The 17,860-nt window shown below is 51.1% G+C and overlaps 1 protein-coding gene across 1 annotated transcript in view; it reads right to left on the reverse strand.

Annotated features, from left to right (window-relative positions):
- The window catches only part of LOC119441710 (glypican-6), a 184,780-nt gene that overhangs the window by 32,411 nt on the left and 134,509 nt on the right, over window positions 1-17,860 (reverse strand). Inside the window, exon 2 of the mRNA XM_037706305.2 lies at window positions 6,634-6,792. Coding sequence (XP_037562233.1) covers window positions 6,634-6,792 — 159 coding nt within the window. The remainder of the gene's footprint in view (window positions 1-6,633; window positions 6,793-17,860) is intronic.

Here is a 17,860-nt window from a genome sequence, read left to right on the forward strand (position 1 = left end):
AGGCCGCCTTTGCGTTCGGAGAAGAAGCGCAAGAAAGACTCCGTGGGAGAAGCGAGGGAGGAACCGCCGGCGGTTGTTCCGGAACGAGCTACGGAGGGTAGACATACGCCAGCAGTTGTAATGAGCCCCGGGGCCGAATAGGTGTACCGCGTTGGCCGCCCTGTAAGGTGCACCGCTCGGGACGCGCGCTCCAAAGGAACACGCGGAAGACGATCCGTATAGGATTCTCAGCGCTGCTCGAATGAACAGTGTACTGAACAGTGTACTATATGTGCTTGCTATCTGTCTCAAATGTCATCGATCTCGCGCGCGGCACGATCGCGGATGGTGGCGCTGCTCTCGTCGGCGATGGCTTCATTTAAAGCGATAGCTTTCTTGCGGTTATTCAGGGGTGCGCCGGCGATCTGGCCTTGGAGCGACGCGCGTAAAGTGGACATTGACGCCACCAAAACTGAAGCATCACGGGAACGGAAGTGCTGAACAAATGAGAGAAGCCAAGAAGCCATTACGTCGTGCCGCCGTCCTCGCCGTTGCTGTCACGCCATCGTGACGCGCCGCCGTCTTGCCGTTGTCGTCACACACGATTGTTACACCACGCAGCCACCTCACGACCTAATTAATCAGCCTCCGATGGTGTTTTCCAAATTTTCAACCTCCAATTTTCAACAGTTAGAGAGAGACAATTAGGCATTTATAAAGGTCCACAGACCTCTGTAATTTGAATCAGCCCCGACGAAAAGGGGCAACAGCTAGTAGCCACTCCGGGAATATGTCTTTGCTGAAACTTTGGTAACACATATAGTAGATGCTACGACATTAAAATCAGAGTACTTTAGAGATTATTGCGAATTGTATACCTTTTCTTTTCTTTCTTTTTTTTTTCTACAGTGTTTCGTATATATAAGCTGACCTCGAGCGAACGCACTCAGACCGATCATCTGGCTGTTCCGCATGTACCCCCAAGCGTGCGCGTTTGCGCCGTGTGCATGCACGCGATTGCGAGATCGCATCGAAACTTGACTTCTCTCTCTGCTGTGAGGTCGGCACGACATTTTCTCGGTTACTGTATGATACACGCGGGCAAGAAGAAAGAGAGAGAGAGAAGTCGGTACGTAGAAGGGCTGCGGCATGACATCAGGATGAAAGAGGCAGGCGAGAGCACGCACGCATTGCCCGATCGCGTAGCACGCATATAGCATCTACGTGCAACGCTCGACTATAACGGGAATATCGGGAGTCGCGCAAGGCCTGCATCACGCCGAACGGCGGCGCGCACGGGGGCACACGCCATGTGCCGCTCACGCCCACTTTGTCCCCATCTTTCTGGCGTTTCCGAAGAAAGGGAGGGGGCGTGCACATCGTGAAAGCAAATCAGAAGACGACCGGCGGAGGGCAACTAACCACTAGCATGCGTGTGCGCGCAGGAAAATAAAATAAAAATACAAAAAGAAGAAGAAGAAGGTAAAACGAAGGCAGGGCAGAGGTGCACGCTTATATAGAAGAGACCAATTGACTGGGCTAGACAACGACGTTTTGCCACTGCTGCTGTACTGCTGCCACTGCAGAATGAAGAGGAGGGGGCGAAAAAGGAGCTTGGCGGGGGGAAAAGTGGAAGGGCGTCGCGTGGGCCCGAACAGGAAGGAGGGACTCGCTCATCCTTCCAGCCACGGCAACGAGCACGGCATTCGGCCGAATCGACAGGAGATGAGGAGCGCGCCAAGCTCGTAATCCGCGCGGGTAAAGTTGCGTGCAGCGCGCAGCAGCGCGCTCGATGCACCCCACGAGGACAGGTCCGCTGCACCGGTTGATCGAGGGAACACGCGTGAAACGAAGGCTGCGGAACACTGCAGATTCAGCAGCGGAGCACGAGAACAAATTTGCGAGACGGAAGCACAGCGTATACGCAGCCCAACAGTTGAAAGTCAATGTGTCGCTTCATCCTGTATATACCTTTCGCCCCGTATGTACGATCACGTGCTGCGCACGCCATGGCTGCGCAGATCTTCACGTCACGCGCTGCAACCCCGTCACATCTCTAAGCCTCCCACGTTGCTTTTATACGGTTGATTCATTTCAGATGGCTGCGCCTGTCTTGGTTCATTAAATGAAGCAGAGCGGCGTCCTTCAGCGAAGTGTCATGCGTGCGAAAGCGCGCGAATTCGCGAGGCAGCGCCACGAACCAACAGTGCAAAGCTATGTGATCATCTCGCGTGAAATGAGCGCAGTACGCATTTCGCTGAGCCCGATCCCATCTACGTAAGTCCTCGCTGCGGGCTACTGTGTGTACGAAGCGCCGGCGATGTGTTCCCGACTCGGTCCTGCATCATTTAGGGACGCGCGGCGGGGAGAGGCTCTTCCCTCTTTTTTTTTTTTTTTCTTTCTTCCTGTTCTTCTTGCTCCGCGAGGTTGCTACAACGACGACGAGGAGTTGTTTTCCCAGGCAAGGATGGAAAGGCAGGGTAAAAACAGAAAGTAAAACAAAAACAAAGATTGTTAGCGAAACGAGGATAAGCAAGAAAAAGCAAATAAAACTGTCCAACCTTTAGCGATGCGCGTGCCGAGGATGTAAGATGCATGCAAGCAAGATCACATAGTGTGGCCGAGTCGGTACACAAGTTTGCAACCCGCACGCGCATTCTTGTGTGTCTCGTATTCCTCTTTCTCGCCGTCTCTCTACATCCACGAGTCTCATCCGGCATTATTTAGCGAAATGGGAAAAAAAGAGAATACAAGCTTACTCGAAAGGCGGATGGAGAGGACGGATAGAATAGAAACAGATTCATTATGAATAAGCTATTCTGAAGCCGCGTTGGGAGCTCTTCTGGAATTGGGCTCCTGCTGTTTTCTGAAAGGAACTGCTTCTTCTCTTCGCCCCCCCCCCCTCCTTCTATTTATTTATTTATTTATTTAATTATTTACTTATTTGTTTAGTTATTTATTTGCTGAACCGTTTTGTTTCCGCGTTCCTAGAAGAGAGTCGGAAACGAAACAGCGAATAACGGGGCCACACACTGCAGGCTCGATCTGCACTGTTGCCCCGCGCGGAGGAGTTCCACGCAGAAAGAGCGAAAACAGCCCAAGGTAGCTTTAAGCAAGTATGTACGAAGCTTAAGAGAGGGACTACGATAACTAGCACAGCAGGTAGAGGACGTACGGACGATGGCACGAGAAGAAGGTCAACTGAAACATGTACCAGCAACCTCCTCTTCGTTTGCCCTCGTTAAAGGAGTATATAGTGACTGTGCGACATCTTCGACTTTTTCATTCTTTGCGTGAAATGAAGGCCATAGAACTCGAAACCCTCGAGAGAGAGAGAAAAAAAAAATACTGGCAAGCATCACAGCGCCTTCAATAATTTACACTAATAGCTTTTCTTGCGAACTAAGACCCGTATTCGCAAGACGCCCTTAGTTCGTAAGACCAGATTCGAGCCAATCCTGGTGCTGAACATATTATTAGCGAATGCGTCCGCCCAATGGTAATGAACACTTAGAAAAAAAAAATGCGCTGTGAATATGGCTTGCAGGGGGCGAATTGTCAAAGCTTCTTGTTCGCAAGTCCTGTCTGCCGTTGTCCGGACGCCTTCGTTAATAATATGACCGCCGACGTCACGCTTGGCTGGCATCTGACCTTGTATACGAACAGTTTTAACGAAATAACTTTTTGTGTGTGTGTGTGTGTGTGTGTGTGTGTGTGTGTGTGTGTGTGTGTGTGTGTGTGTGTGTGTGTGTGTGTGTGTGTGTGTGTGTGTGTGTGTGTGTGTGTGTGTGTGTGTGTGTGTGTGTGTGTGTGTGTGTGTGGTGTGTGTGTGTGTGTGTGTGTGTGTGTGTGTGTGTGTGTGTGTGTGTGTGTGTGTGTGTGTGGTGTGTGTGTGTGTGTGTGTGTGTGTGTGTGTGTGTGTGTGTGTGTGGTGTGTGTGTGTGGTGTGTGTGTGTGTGTGTGTGTGTGTGTGTGTGTGTGTGTGTGTGTGGTGTGTGTGTGTGTGTGTGTGTGTGTGTGTGTGTGGTGTGTGTGTGTGTGTGTGGTGTGTGTGTGTGTGTGTGTGTGTGTGTGTGTGTGTGTGTGTGTGTGTGTGTGTGTGGTGTGTGTGTGTGTGTGTGTGTGTGTGTGTGTGTGTGTGTGTGTGTGTGTGTGTGTGTGTGTGTGTGTGTGTGTGTGGGTGTGTGTGTGTGTGTGTGTGTGTGTGTGTGTGTGTGTGTGTGTGTGTGTGTGTGTGTGTGTGTGTGTGTGTGTGTGTGTGTGTGTGTGTGTGGTGTGTGTGTGTGTGTGTGTGTGGTGTGTGTGTGTGTGTGTGTGTGTGTGTGTGTGTGTGTGTGTGTGTGTGTGTGTGTGTGTGTGTGTGTGTGTGTGTGTGTGAATAAGGGATCAGCTTCTGTTCCGTTTCCCAAAAGGTGTGTGTGTCACATGGAAGGTAGTCACGTGGCAGCAGAACATGGTGACGTTTCAGCACTATAGCCATGGCTTCGGCTCACTCGATCGTCTTATATGCTGCTGCGCGGGCCCCGGTGAAGCAACGACTGAGCGAGCCAGTGCGAGTGTTGAAACATGACGATGTTCTGCTGCCGCGTGACCACTTTCCGCGCCAGGACACATGGATGCACCTTCGGGAACCGAAATCGACACCGGTTCACAGGTTATTACAGTGTTAGTTATTCAGTGCGGCTTAAGGCTTGTCAGTCTATATTCTTAGGGGTTTCGAGGTCTTGTATTATACTTTCGCTTAACGCAAGAAACGAATAGTCGAAAACGCCATGTCAGTAGTCTCAGCACTGCTTAAGCGCCCAAACCGCCGATTGTTGAAACAGTTGTCAACGCGCGCCGAATTGCGTTTATAATGACGCCGTCACAATTCGACGCTGACCTTCTGCGCTATGTCTATACAGTCCACGGACTGCACTTTGCCCGGGGCGGCGACAACTAGAAAACACCAAAGCTTGGAGGCGTCGGCATTTCCTTTTCCAGATTCTGTTCGCACAGTGAGTGAGACGTCAAGTCGGCCAGAGTCAGTCCCCCGCGAACAAAGCAAATTATGTTGCATGTGCTACCGCATCACGAGGCAGGGGGGACCCATTATCATTATCGTTATGCAAAGGCGGCGGTCGGCAATCATGAACCAACTTCCTCGCTTCCCAGACAAACTTCGTCGAGCCCGGTCATACCGAAAGTCCACGGCGAGCTCGACAAACGCACCGCCTCCTCCCGCGCCCGTATGTAATCAAGGTTCCACGGAGAAGACGACTGCAGCGCGGATTGCAGGGCATGCAACGCACTATAGGACGAGGCGCGGCCTCGAGACGTGGCGGTCATTAAAAAGTTTGTTGTCCCCCGCATGCACACGTCGACCTGTGCGCTTGCTCGCTCGGGGCCACACACACACACGGACGCGAACACACATACACGCGTAGTACATACGCACACATGTACAGAGTCGATCGAAAAAAAAAAAAAAAAAAGCCGGCCCGCTTGTTCGATTCTGGAATCGTGCATGGCGAATTCGGCGGCGTCGCGGTAGCGTAATTGAAGGCGTGCACGGCGCTGCGGCTTCGTATATAGTTGTATAAGCAGAATGAGGCGGGCTGCTGCACCTCGGTCCGTGATTGCGGGCAAGACGCAAGCGGGCGGGCGGGCACCGGAAATTGCAGTCGGGGATCTGTTCACGACAGACGCGGACAGGGTGATCGGAAAGCCACTGTGTGCTCTTGATGGCGCGAGACGCAATCGGAACTAGCGCGAGCCGTCTCTGCAAGGACGCCCCGCCGCGCGACGTATCTTTTCCACGTACAAAAAAAATAATAATAAATAATATAAAAGCAACCTCTCTCGATCGGTCCTTTTATAAGCTCTGCGGCACGACACTCAATGCTACTGCTGTCGAAGCAGACTGTTTGAAAGCGCGGGAAACAGTGCCAGGTATACATGCGGGCTTCGAAATTAAGGCTCAAGAAGAAGCCACCTCGAAGATATTTCCATTTGAATCTGCCTGCAAGCGTTAGGGATGGACAGATGGCGTCAACATTTTAGGGACGACGGGATCTATGAAATCGTTAAATTTCTGAGCAGTATGTGACCGCGTAGCCATACGACCGTAAACGTTATAGATATGTTACCGCGTATACTATATACAATGTAGGCCGGGATGCATACTGTATAACATATAATGTGTACCTTGCTGCGTGCCCATGATGCGGAAATATTAAAGTTCTTTTTCTTTTTAAGATCTCGCGACCCGCAAGCTTTTCCCGCTTACTGTATACACGGGCTCGAGCAAAGGAGGCAAGAAGGTGCAATCAACTGCGGCAGCGATGTGAATCGAAGCCATGACGCGAGTATGCGGTATATATCGTTGGCATAAAGTGGTCGGCTTCTTCGTCCCAAATAAGTGACATGGCAGTGGATCACTCCGCCTAAATGTCGACCCATCGGGAGTTTTCTCCGACACGCATTGGAATCACAACCCACAGGAGCGCTTCTGCCTCTGCCCTTATAACAGCGCACCCAGTGATCAAAACCACAGCCGCATGCTCGGCAATGTCTCGACAACTAATGAGGATCGCACGACTCCACTCCGCCCAAAGCGCAGACGTACGGTACATAGCATACACGCAATGGGAACGCACGTGCATGGATACTCACCGTCGAACCTCTGCATGCGGGCGGCGAACTTGGCGCGCACTTTGCCGATCTCATCGCGAAGCACGCGCTCGAACTCCTCCCGGCTCTGGGTGCTGAGCAGGTGCTCCATCTCCTGGGTGCAGCAGGTCAGCGAGCGCTCGCAGATCTGGAGGTGCTCGCCTGCAAGCGAAAGGGCGACGATTTAACCTCGGCCCTCACTCAACGAATGTCGTATATATACACACACGGAGTATATGATCTGTAATGTAGGCAATATACGGATATTCTGGATGTTTGGTTTAAATAACCGGTTAACCGGACATTCGAATATTCGGACACGAATATTTCTTGTTTAAAAAAGGAAAGGTAAGGAGGTTAACCAGAGCAGATGTCGGGTTCGCTCGAGCGGTTTCAAAAACAACTACAAATATAAGAACACAAGACAGAAAGAGGTAATATTTCAGCACAAGTACGAAAGAACAAACATTTGGCTATCCGAATATACGGATACTATTAACCGAATAACTAACCGAATAACCGATCCGGTTATCCGGTTTCCGGATAACCGGATCAAGGTTATCCGGTTTTCAAATTCTAATAACCGGTGAACCGAATAACCGGATAACCGGTTTTCCGCAAGACCGCAGTTTGATGTTGCAGCACTAATTTGCGCTTACTAGGGTATCGGACATACATGAGAGTTATTTAGCGTTTACACTGGTTAATCTTTCTTGAGAAGGGATTGTAGTATAATGTAGCAAAACTGTAATAATGGAATGGCGGACAGTAGTATACCAGCCAAGATAAGACGGGATATAGAGAAATAACGAACAATATTTACAAAACGGTCATTCGATCCCGTTTAACAAGATGTGGAGCCCATTTTCTGACCGCACAAGGTGTTCGGTCGCAGCCACGTACCACGCCCCATTGAAATACAGCTACCGCGCGTTGATTGAAATACGTCTGCCCGGAGCGGAAGTATATGAAGCAATAATGTATTTGAAACTACGAATGTTCGTATACAACGAAGAAAGCTTAAGGCAAGCGTGCGTCAATTATGCTCAAAGTTAGGCAAAAATCCATAGGCACATAAGTGATTGAAGAGAACGGTTCGTGTTTTAAAAAGCCATGGCAATATAAGAAGGAAAGAACGCTATTACTCGTCGCACATCGCAGGTTACTCTGTCTCTCTCATTTCTTATCTGTTAGGGAAGGTGTCGGCTACGTCCCCCCCCCCCCCCCCACCTCCTCCCCTAAAACCATTAAGCCTGTCCGTGCGACAGATCGATCAACTTGCTCGTTTCGATACCTCGATGAAGAAAAGCTCTACAAGCCGGAAAAGATACCACCTGAACAAATAGTGCGACCAGCAACGTATATTTCATCCAACATCGCAAGGGCTTGTCTGCGAGTTCACTCTCTGTCGCATTTGAATCGCGAGCGCTAACTCGGCATTTTATTTCTTCCTTCCACGAGCATGACGGCCCCCAGTGCGCAGATTTATTAAACGAAAATTAAGGCGGCACTCCCTGGTTATAATAAAGGGAATCCCAGCTGCTTCAGCGTAATCAAAGCCAGGAACTAACATACGCAGGGAAATGCGGGCGGAGGTTAACCGCAAGTATAGAGACAAGAGAGAAACGCTAACTATACGAATGATAAAGCGCAGATGGCGAGAAAGAAATCCAGGCAAGGTGACTTGCAAGAACACTGCTGTGCCTCGTTAAAATACCGCAGACGAAAGGACGTTTTCACTGAGCCTCTGCGAGAGAACTGAAATACAAGAGAAAAAAAAAAAAAAACGAAAAGCAAGAAAATGTCTGCGCGAGACGCGAGCAGCAGGTACATAGATGCGGTCGGTCATTCTCGGCGTGCTGGCTTATAATTAACGACGACTTGGCGCGCAGGAAAGACTGCGCGCCGTGCGTCCGTTATACCCAAGCGATGCAGAACAGTTTCTTTCGGGACACGTTATCCCACTTCACAAACAAACGCGACGGCTGCTGTGGCCTTTACATACACGGATAGAAAGACAAAAGGCGCAAAGTTTCTCAAAGTCGCAAGCCAGGCAAGAGAGGAGAGAAAATCGGGCGTGGCAGTTGTAGCAAAGCGTATGTGTGTGGATGTGTGAAGGAGGGGGGGGGGGGGCAGCAACTCCATTACTATACCACGCCCCCATCACTTCCCACGTCCGTGTCGTCAGACACAATCGCACTTTCTCGCCCCCCTCTGCAGGCACGCGCGCACGCTTACACAAAACTTGCCTATACACGCAGCGACGCGCGTCACCTGTTCTCGTCCGTCGCACTTAAGAAACGTCATCGGAAGTTAGCTCTCCCCACTTCGCACACGCTGCCGCTGCACTGCAGCGTCGCTGCTGACGTCGGACAAAAGGGCCAAGCGGTCCCTTTTCACCGCGAAATTAAGTTTGACGCGCAAATTTATTCTGTCGAGAAAGAAGAAGAAGAAGCAAAATAAGCGATTGGGAAGGAATAGAGAGAGAGAGAGATAGAGAGAGAGAGAGAACCCTTTGAAAGAGAAGCCGCCGTTCCAACCGCGGGTCCTAGCGACACGCGGAGACAGGCGAACGCCGCAGAGGAGCTTCGGCAAAGACGTCGGCCAAGGATGAAGGACAAGAAGCAGCAGCAGCAGCAGAACGTCAGCAGAGACTTGGCTGCACAGGCGAGGCAGCTTTCGCGAAGCCGCAGCAAAAGATTGCAAAAGGCGCATTTTGCTGCGGCTAGGAAGGAATAAGAAATACGAATAAGGGGAAACGGGCAAAGAGACCGTGATGAAAGCACCGAGGACGTCATTTCTGCTCCTCTAGATTTGCGTGCGTGTATGTGTGTGTGCGCGTGCGTGTTCTTTTTTTTTTTTTTTTCTCCCTATGCGACCGTGCGCCGAGATTTCAATTCGAAGAGCGCGCGCACTCACGCACCCTTTCTCGATTTGAAAGGACGTTCCACTCCTCACCCTTCCCACTCCTATGGGACCAGCACTCGCAGCCCGCCCCGCGCCCTGGTCTGCTTTGCGTTCCCGAACACGTCAGCGCGCACAGGTTGCGCGCTCGTTTGAATGCGTTTGCGTATGCCGTATTATGGTGCGCGCCTGTGTGTGTGTGTTGTTCGTATACGTGAGCGCTTACTTGCTTGGCCGCAAGAAGCGCGGCGTCTGGTGAGAGGTGGCAGTTGGCAACGCTCGGGAGCAAATCGAAAAAAAAAGAGAAAAGGCAAAAAAAAAAAAAGGAAATGATAGCGATCGACGTATGCGGGCCGACAACGGGAGCTGCGCGTGCGCTTCACGGTAAACGGGATGAGGCTCTCACGCTCTGTCCGATATGCGAGCCACGATATGCGCGAATCGATGATAGCTCCGAAGACGACGTGCCGCTGTGATAACGAGGCTATACGGTGGGGGAAAATGAAACGAGAGAGACGTGACGTGTAGAAGAAAGCAAAGAGGACGCGCACTCTACATAAGACGGTAGACGTTGAAGATCAGACACCCTTTTGTGGAGAAAAAAAAAAAGGGGGGGGGGGGAGGGGGGAAAGAAGAAATGTACAAAGAAACAAAATTTAAAAAGAGAGAGAGACTCGGCGATTTGCAGAGAGATGGCGTAATAGAATCGCCAGACACGCCTCCTTTAAGGGGGCGCAAAGAAAAATAAAAGAGAAAATGGGAAGAGCGATGCTGCGACGACGCAAAGGGCGTAAAACTGCGAACACGCGCATCCAGACGCACTACATACGAAGGCACAAACAATAAAAGAGGTATAGTAGGCGAGGAGGCCAAAGCACACACACACACAAAGAGAGAGAGAGTGCGAGTGAGGAGGTAGTGGGTATAGGCGAAAAGAAGCCCGGGCGGTACCACCACCATCCGAGCGTGATGATGGAAGGTGGGCGGCAGATTGAAACCGGATGAAAAACCTAGGCGCTGCCTGCGACCATCTCTCCTCTCCGGGTGCGACAACGTTGCGAGAGAGGGACGGGTAGGGCCTGCGGGGCCACGCGACACGCGACGACTCTCGAACCGACGACCCTGGCCGGCGTCCCCACAACGCATGGGAGCCGAGCGCACCGACCGGAAACGCGCCAGATTAGCACCGGCAGCAGTAGACGCCCGGGAGAAGGCCCACAATAAAGAAATAAATAAAAAGAAAGAGACAGAGAGAGACCGACGTTCGCGCACCGGCTGTGGATCTCACACGCGCGAAGGGACGTTTTCCCGAGCTTCAAGCGAGAAAGAGATCGTGCACCGTTCGTGAGACGCTGAGCAGAGAGAGGTCCAGAAAATGGCCCGGGCGTATAGCACCCGGAGAGTTATATGGGGGGTAGTTGTCGCGGTCCAGCGGACGCCCCTCGCGGAATCTGAAAAGTCCAGTGCATAACGGCGTCGGTTTGATAGAGCGAAATATGAAAATACTATGTATATATATTTTTTACAAGAGCGATCGATGACGTAGTACTATAGCCTATATAGACTTGCACCGGAATCACGAGGGCGCTGTGCACGCAAGCAGAGCAGAGGGGAACGTCCGCCTCCCAAAAGCACTCGCATTCAAAGATGATATGGGGACGTTAGCTGGTCGGCGGTGGACATAAGGGACGTTCAGAATATTGGCGAATAAAAGAAAGCAGGGAAGAGATGGAATACAGACATACATGTTTTAATGAAGGAAAATAATTTAAAGCAGCGACAGGCCAAATAGATTGCAATAGATGTATAGAGTAAACCTGATTAGGTCAAGCAGGCTATATGGGGCTATTTGTCATCGCCTCGTTTCAAAGTGGATGCCAATAAAGATCAACATCAGCAGCGCCGGCGGCGACATGTTGGGCGCCGGGCCGGCTCTCTATCATTTACCTACCTGCGTTGACGCACAGTTCTGGCGCGCTTGACAATTTGTGCGGGGTTTGCAGCGCCGCGCAAGACTGCGAGACTGGTGGCGTACTGTGTATGCATTTCGGAGGACACAGCACGAAATGCCCTTTCGGTTGAAGACAACTTTGCATGCATTGCTAAGAGGTTGCTCGACCCCATTTATATAGGAAGAATCAACGTGAACATCGACCGACAACGTCGTCATGACCTCTGTGATATAGCATTACGCTGTCGCAGTAATGAGTTCAGAGCTCTATAGAACCGCTAACGCCCACAGGCTCGGTCGCGGACTTTGACGAATAGCGGGACGACGGCCAGAAGAAATGCAATCACGCTCAGAGCATTGCTGGCCTCCGCAGTTCACGTTATTGCGCGTATAATCGAATTAAACACCGCCGCGTCGTACTTCACACCCCTTTCTCCCTGCGACGTAAAAAAAAGAAAAAAAAATCTGTCTAAAATCTTCTTAGCGACGAAGAAGAGACGGTGTGCGCCGGCGGCAGAAAGCAGGGACGGGCCAAATGGAAAAGCCCCGCGCCGGCGTAAACTAATTCCCGCGGACCACCCTTTGAACCCGGCGCGTCTTGAAAGGAAGCCTCTCCTCTTTCTATCACTACCTTTTTCCTCGGTGTATATCGCATTATAGGGGGAAGAAAACGGCGAGAAAAAACAAAATCCATAACTCTGCCGGCACCGGGGGACCCAGAGGTTCAATTTCCTTTACATTCTAAAGCGCGCGCTTGTGGTTCCAACCTGAGGCTTAGATAGAGGGGGGGGGAAAGGCGAGACGCTATGTCGGACATGCCCTGCGCGTAGAAAAGCTGGCAAACACGCCAACGCAAGCGGCGGGAGACGACAGAGAGAAGGCAAACAAGAAAAAAAAAAAAAAAAAAGAAAAAGGAGAGAAAGAGAAAAGTTAAGCCCTGTGACAACTCGGGAAGAGCTCGCTTCTTGCTACGAGAGCCGTGGTTCACGCTAACTCAGAGTAACGTGGAAAAAAAAAAAAAAAAAAACTGAGCTCGGTTCGGATCAGCTTATAGCGAAGGCACGAAGAGAAGGCTAACACGCGTAGCACTTCATTTAGTTTAAGGCATGCATAAAGGTATAGGAGGAGACAAAAAAGAAAAGAAAAAAGGAAGAGATAAAGAGAGGAGACGAGCCCGTTCGTTGCCCTTACATAGAGAATTCGCTTTTCTGTCGTCTTAGGCTGCGTGTACCTCGTTAGGGTTAGTTAGGCAACTTAATCCGGGTGTGCCGTTTCGAAAGGGGTTCTCCAATCACGATGCACACTCGCTACAGCGGCGGCGCGCCACGGAGACAACGGGCGAGAAAGGCCTGGAAAGGCGACCATCCGAGCTGTTATATTTTCGGGGAACATTTTACTGCGAAGCGTACGCAGATTAAAAAAGAAAAGTAACTGTGGTCGTTTATCATAATTAAAAATGAAACTACAACCTCGTGTTCAGTATCGACATGTCTGCACAGCGCAAAAGACGACGACTGAAGAAAGAACACAACACAGGCGCTTCCTTCAGCTCTCGTCTTTTGCACTGTGCAGACATGTCGATACTGAATCACCAACTCGCCCAAGCTTCCACTTTATCAACTCATATTCAATTCGTTGTTTATTCATTTTCTCGCAGCAAACTCTGCCAGCTGCTTCGATTAGCAAATGAAAACTGACGCACTTGCACATTTCCGCATAATACATTTCAGGTCTGCAGCAGGTCTATAAGCGTGTGCCATAAGAAACTGTTTCTCTTGGCACGGGCATCTCGGCTCGAGCTAAACACAACTGTGCTCACAACAAGCCACTGCTGCCATTCCGACCTAATGCTCTTTCAACACTGCCATCACCGTAACTCTGACCGTTTACCTAAACAGTGCATCCAGCTCCGAAGTAAAGTAATATATGCATGCTGCTGTGATAATTTGCAATGCCATCTTTTGACATTCCGTTCTCTACTTTTCTTCGCTACCTGCGCTTTCATCTATCTATCTATCTATCTATCTATCTATCTATCTATCTATCTATCTATCTATCTATCTATCTATCTATCTATCTATCTATCTATCTATCTATCTATCTATCTATCTATCTATCTATCTATCTATCTATCTATCTATCTATCTATCTATCTATCTAATTAACTAACCAACCTCTTATCTAAACTCAGCCTAAGTGTAGGGCAGCCCTTAATCAGGAGGGTTTGTGTGGAAATCTTACAGTAATGCAGACGGAATTTGCAGACGCAGATCTATATATCAGATGAGTCCTGCCAGGTTCCCGACACGATATATATATATATATTCCTAGCCCTTTTTGTCTTCGTAAAGCATGAGCAGCAGGGCAAACATCCATACCTCCAATGCGAGAGAGGAATAATAACTCACAAAACCACAAGTGGTACAAAGTTCTTCCAAATGAGCGACACTATTACGTACTAAAGCAAATGCACGCTTTTACTCAACCTGCGTGGGATGTACTACCTCTTCCCTTAACACCACGACAGCGTCTCCGGCCCTCAGCAACATCGTACTTACTTACACAGGGAAGAAACATAAATAAATAAATAAATAAAACAGATCGAGGCGACGGGTACACGACATCGCTTTCATGCTCAATATCGCACCCTCCCTGCCAAAGTCAGAGTGGCAGGTGAAAGGCGCTCAGGAAAGAAAGCGCGTTTCCGCTGGGCGAAGCGGAGAGAGAGAGAGAGAAGCCACGCAGTAGTGTTTTAGGTGCGGCCTACAATCGTGCGACCACGCGCATCTTCTCGCTGCTTCGTCAGACAAATTGCAGCGCGCAAAACGCGCACGCTTGCACACATAGAAAACACACACAATCGCAAGTACGTCGACGTCCTCCTTTCACGCGTCAGCTCACGCTTCCCCACTATACTTTGCTGCAGCACATAAGAAGGAACGATGAAAGACGCCAAATGCTGCCTACGCTTACGTGTGTTGGTCTTTCAACGGAGCTTGCGTTGTCTTGCAGCGTAGATGAAGCCGATCTCTCGCGGCAAAGGAAGCGAAGCGTTTAAACGGCGGAACACGTGTTCTATAGGTGTGAAACGAGCACTCGCTAATGCAACCATTCTATTTCGATTCCGTAGTAACCTGACACTATTTGCCCATGTTCACTGGTTCGAAATGGAGAGAACAACTCAAGTTACAAACGGCATTTCGTCCGAGCCGTCGGCTCTCGTTCCACGTTGTCGGGTGGTGCATCGGGCTTGGGAAATTCCCGGGATGTGCTGAACGTTCGAAAAACCCGTCCGCTCGATTAATCTATCGTTAAGATCAGCTAGCCCGGCAAGGATATAATTACGGTTAGGATATAATGAAAGCTAAAGTAATAATTGTTACAATGGACAGGTTTAGCTTTAGCTAATCAGCCAGCAAGAAACGACAGCGACCTGCAAAACCGTTAAATTGGCAAAGCGTTCCCGAAGCTCCAATATAGGCTTATACATACATATATTGTCGTGCCATTTCGAACGCTCTCACCCACCGGCACCCGATGCATTGAACTGACGCGCGCCCTCGCTGCTGTTCACTGTTTGAGAGCAAGATGTGTCACGGGGGAAAAGTCACCGCGTTATACAGGAAGGAGTCTTCGCTCGTGGAAGGAAGGGTCGAGGAAGAGGAGGTGATTTCATCGGGCGCGCTCCGCTGGGCTGCAGCCGGGGCGTGACGCGATCAACAGGGACTTTCATGCACCGTCGTGTCGCATCCCCCGCACCCCCCCCTTTTCTGCCAACCCCACCTCGTGCCACCTTCAGACGACCCCCCGACCACTCGACGCGCGCGCCGCCAGCGTGCGAGTCGCGGTCTTCAACGGGTCCCCGGGGAGCCGTCAACGCGACGCAAATGCGCTGTGAAATGCATTAAGGGGGCGGCGAGCACAGAGCATGTGCGGCTATAGAAAAGTGCCGACGAGCTCCGCAATCTGCCACGATGGGTGACCGCTGCAGAGTGCGAGGGAGAGGGGCGGGGGGGGGGGGGGGGGCACCAGCAGCGTTTTGGGGGGATTCTGCCGTCGAAAAAGCGGAGATTGGTCTGCTTCGCTTTATGTCAAACGCTTGGCAGAGAGCGGTGCGCAGGCGCACAAGCTGCCGGCAATGCAAGGTGTTCGCTGCAGAGGACTGAGGAGCAAGAAGGGGAAGGGGGGGGGGGGGGGAGAGTGAAGGCAAACAGGCAGGATGTGACGAGAAATGGGGAGAGAGATAGAGAGACTTCTTAATGGCGTGTCTGAAACTCTTCTCGTCGCTTAGGGCTCGTTAAACTCGTTTACGGCATTTGACGCGCACGCGAGAGCACGCATTGCGAATCGCGACGAATTAAAGGGAAAACGCCGGTGCCAAAAGGTATACAAGCTTTCTCTTGTTACGAGACGGAAATACGCAGTAAAGAGCCATGTTCGAGAACGAACAAGAGCGAATAGAAATGAGGAATGTGCTAGCTTCCTTTCTACTTAATTATTTATTTTTTTACTTTCCTTACACTGACGCGTGGGGTGAGGAAAGAACGACGCAGGCGATGGAGGTGGTACTGTCCGGCGGCAGATGATAAAACGAAAGCATGCAGGGATCTGTGACTCCGCGTGCGTCATCATCTCGTCCGCACGTTCTCAACAGTTTCGTGTACCGCGCAAATGCGTTCTCTCAGATTACTCGAATCGAGCAAGACGGCCCTGGCTGCGAGCGAGATACAGACTTGAGCGAAAACAAGAAAGGAATAGAAATATAGATAAGAGGCACGTTAGGATGGAGAAAGGAAAAGTAAATGCAAACAGAGAAATACCCGAGGAAGAAGGAGCGAGAGGGACCCGCGGGAACAAGCGCGCTTAGTGCAGAAACAAATCCTCTCGAGTCCCCGCGTGCGGAAAAAAAAAAAAAAAAAGGCGCAATCGAGAAAAGGATTCCGTCATCCGTCCTAGGTACACACACACACACACAGATCCGAGCGCTTGCCCGCATCGCTATATTACTTTCAGTGGAGGGGGGGGGGGGGGGGGGGGGCGGTGACGGCGGCTAGTGGCCCGCTGCGGCCGCGCGGCGCTGAGAGTCGTTTCAAAGCCATCAGAGCCGCCACGCAGCACTGCCCGCCACCTCCCCGCCCACCCTGCCGCCCACCCGCGCACACAACACACGCGCAGCGCGACAGACAGCATCTCCCTCCCACAGCGACGAAGGTATATAAGGGAGGCGGGCACAGACCGAGCGAATTTGTCCGGGGACCGGTGAATAGAAAAGCGATGTGTCATTCCATCCGCGAAGCGTCCTTTCTCCTTCACGCCGCCACATGACGTCATCCATCTTTTTCCAGAGCGCCCGGTCGGCTCCCCATCCTCCCGTCGCCGCCTCCACCACACCGTGCAGTCGCACCCCTCCTCCCACCCTCCCCCTACCTATTGCTAGGCTTCGAACAGAAGAGGAAGCACACCTCAACTGCCGCCAGCAGCAGAGAGAGACAAGCCGAACGAGGGGGGTTTTAATCCCGCTGGGAGTAGCGCGGTAAACCCTCCTCTTCCTCCATCCCTCACACCGCACCTCGCGTCTTCTCTCTCGGATCTGCGAGCGCTCTGAGTCTGCCTCTATCTGTTGTGCTCGGGTATTGGCTCGCCCTTACATCTCCAAGCCGCGAAAAGAGCTTCCTTGTTCGTTTCCCCAGGTGGAATACAAACACAGCGGTGACGCATTTACACAAAGGTATGAAGCGCGCGCACACACAGCGCCGCACGGAAGCGCCCGAAGCGGCTCAGCAGCGCGACGCGGGAGTCTGCGAAGCGCGAGCGTGTGAACTGGCGCGAATGTTGGCGACAATACTCGGTTGTATGCGCTGCATAGCGGTCCCCGTTCCAGCACGTACGCCCCGCCATGCATTGTGCGAGCGCCGCTAATACCGGCAGGAAAATGCGACGAAAAGCTCTCTCTCTCTCCTCGGGGATTTCGCGTTATCGAGGCGTACAGTTCGCTCGTCTTCGCATGCGAAACGCAAAATATCGAAGAGAATTGAACATGTACTGTCGACCAAAAAAAAAAAAAAAAGTTTACGGATCAGGGGATCTCAGAAAACGCAAATATCCGAGCAGCCTTTAAATGTAGCCAGTAAAACCGTACATCACAATGTTGTTCGCATATACCAGTAGAGGCTGGAAATGGGAATACCAGGCTGCGTTTTGAGGCTGCGGAGATATTCAGCTTTTTGTCAGAGATCCCTTGGTCCGTAAACTCTTTTGGTCGATAGTACAAAACCGGCCGGCGGAACAAGCTCTTCCACTGCAAATCTGCGTCAGGCACTGCATCGGAGTATAAACGCGAGCGAGATGTGGTTCGCATGCAAAAATCTTCCGATC

Source organism: Dermacentor silvarum, chromosome 2 (assembly GCF_013339745.2).
Source record: "Dermacentor silvarum isolate Dsil-2018 chromosome 2, BIME_Dsil_1.4, whole genome shotgun sequence".
Taxonomy (NCBI): Eukaryota; Metazoa; Arthropoda; class Arachnida; order Ixodida; family Ixodidae; genus Dermacentor; species Dermacentor silvarum.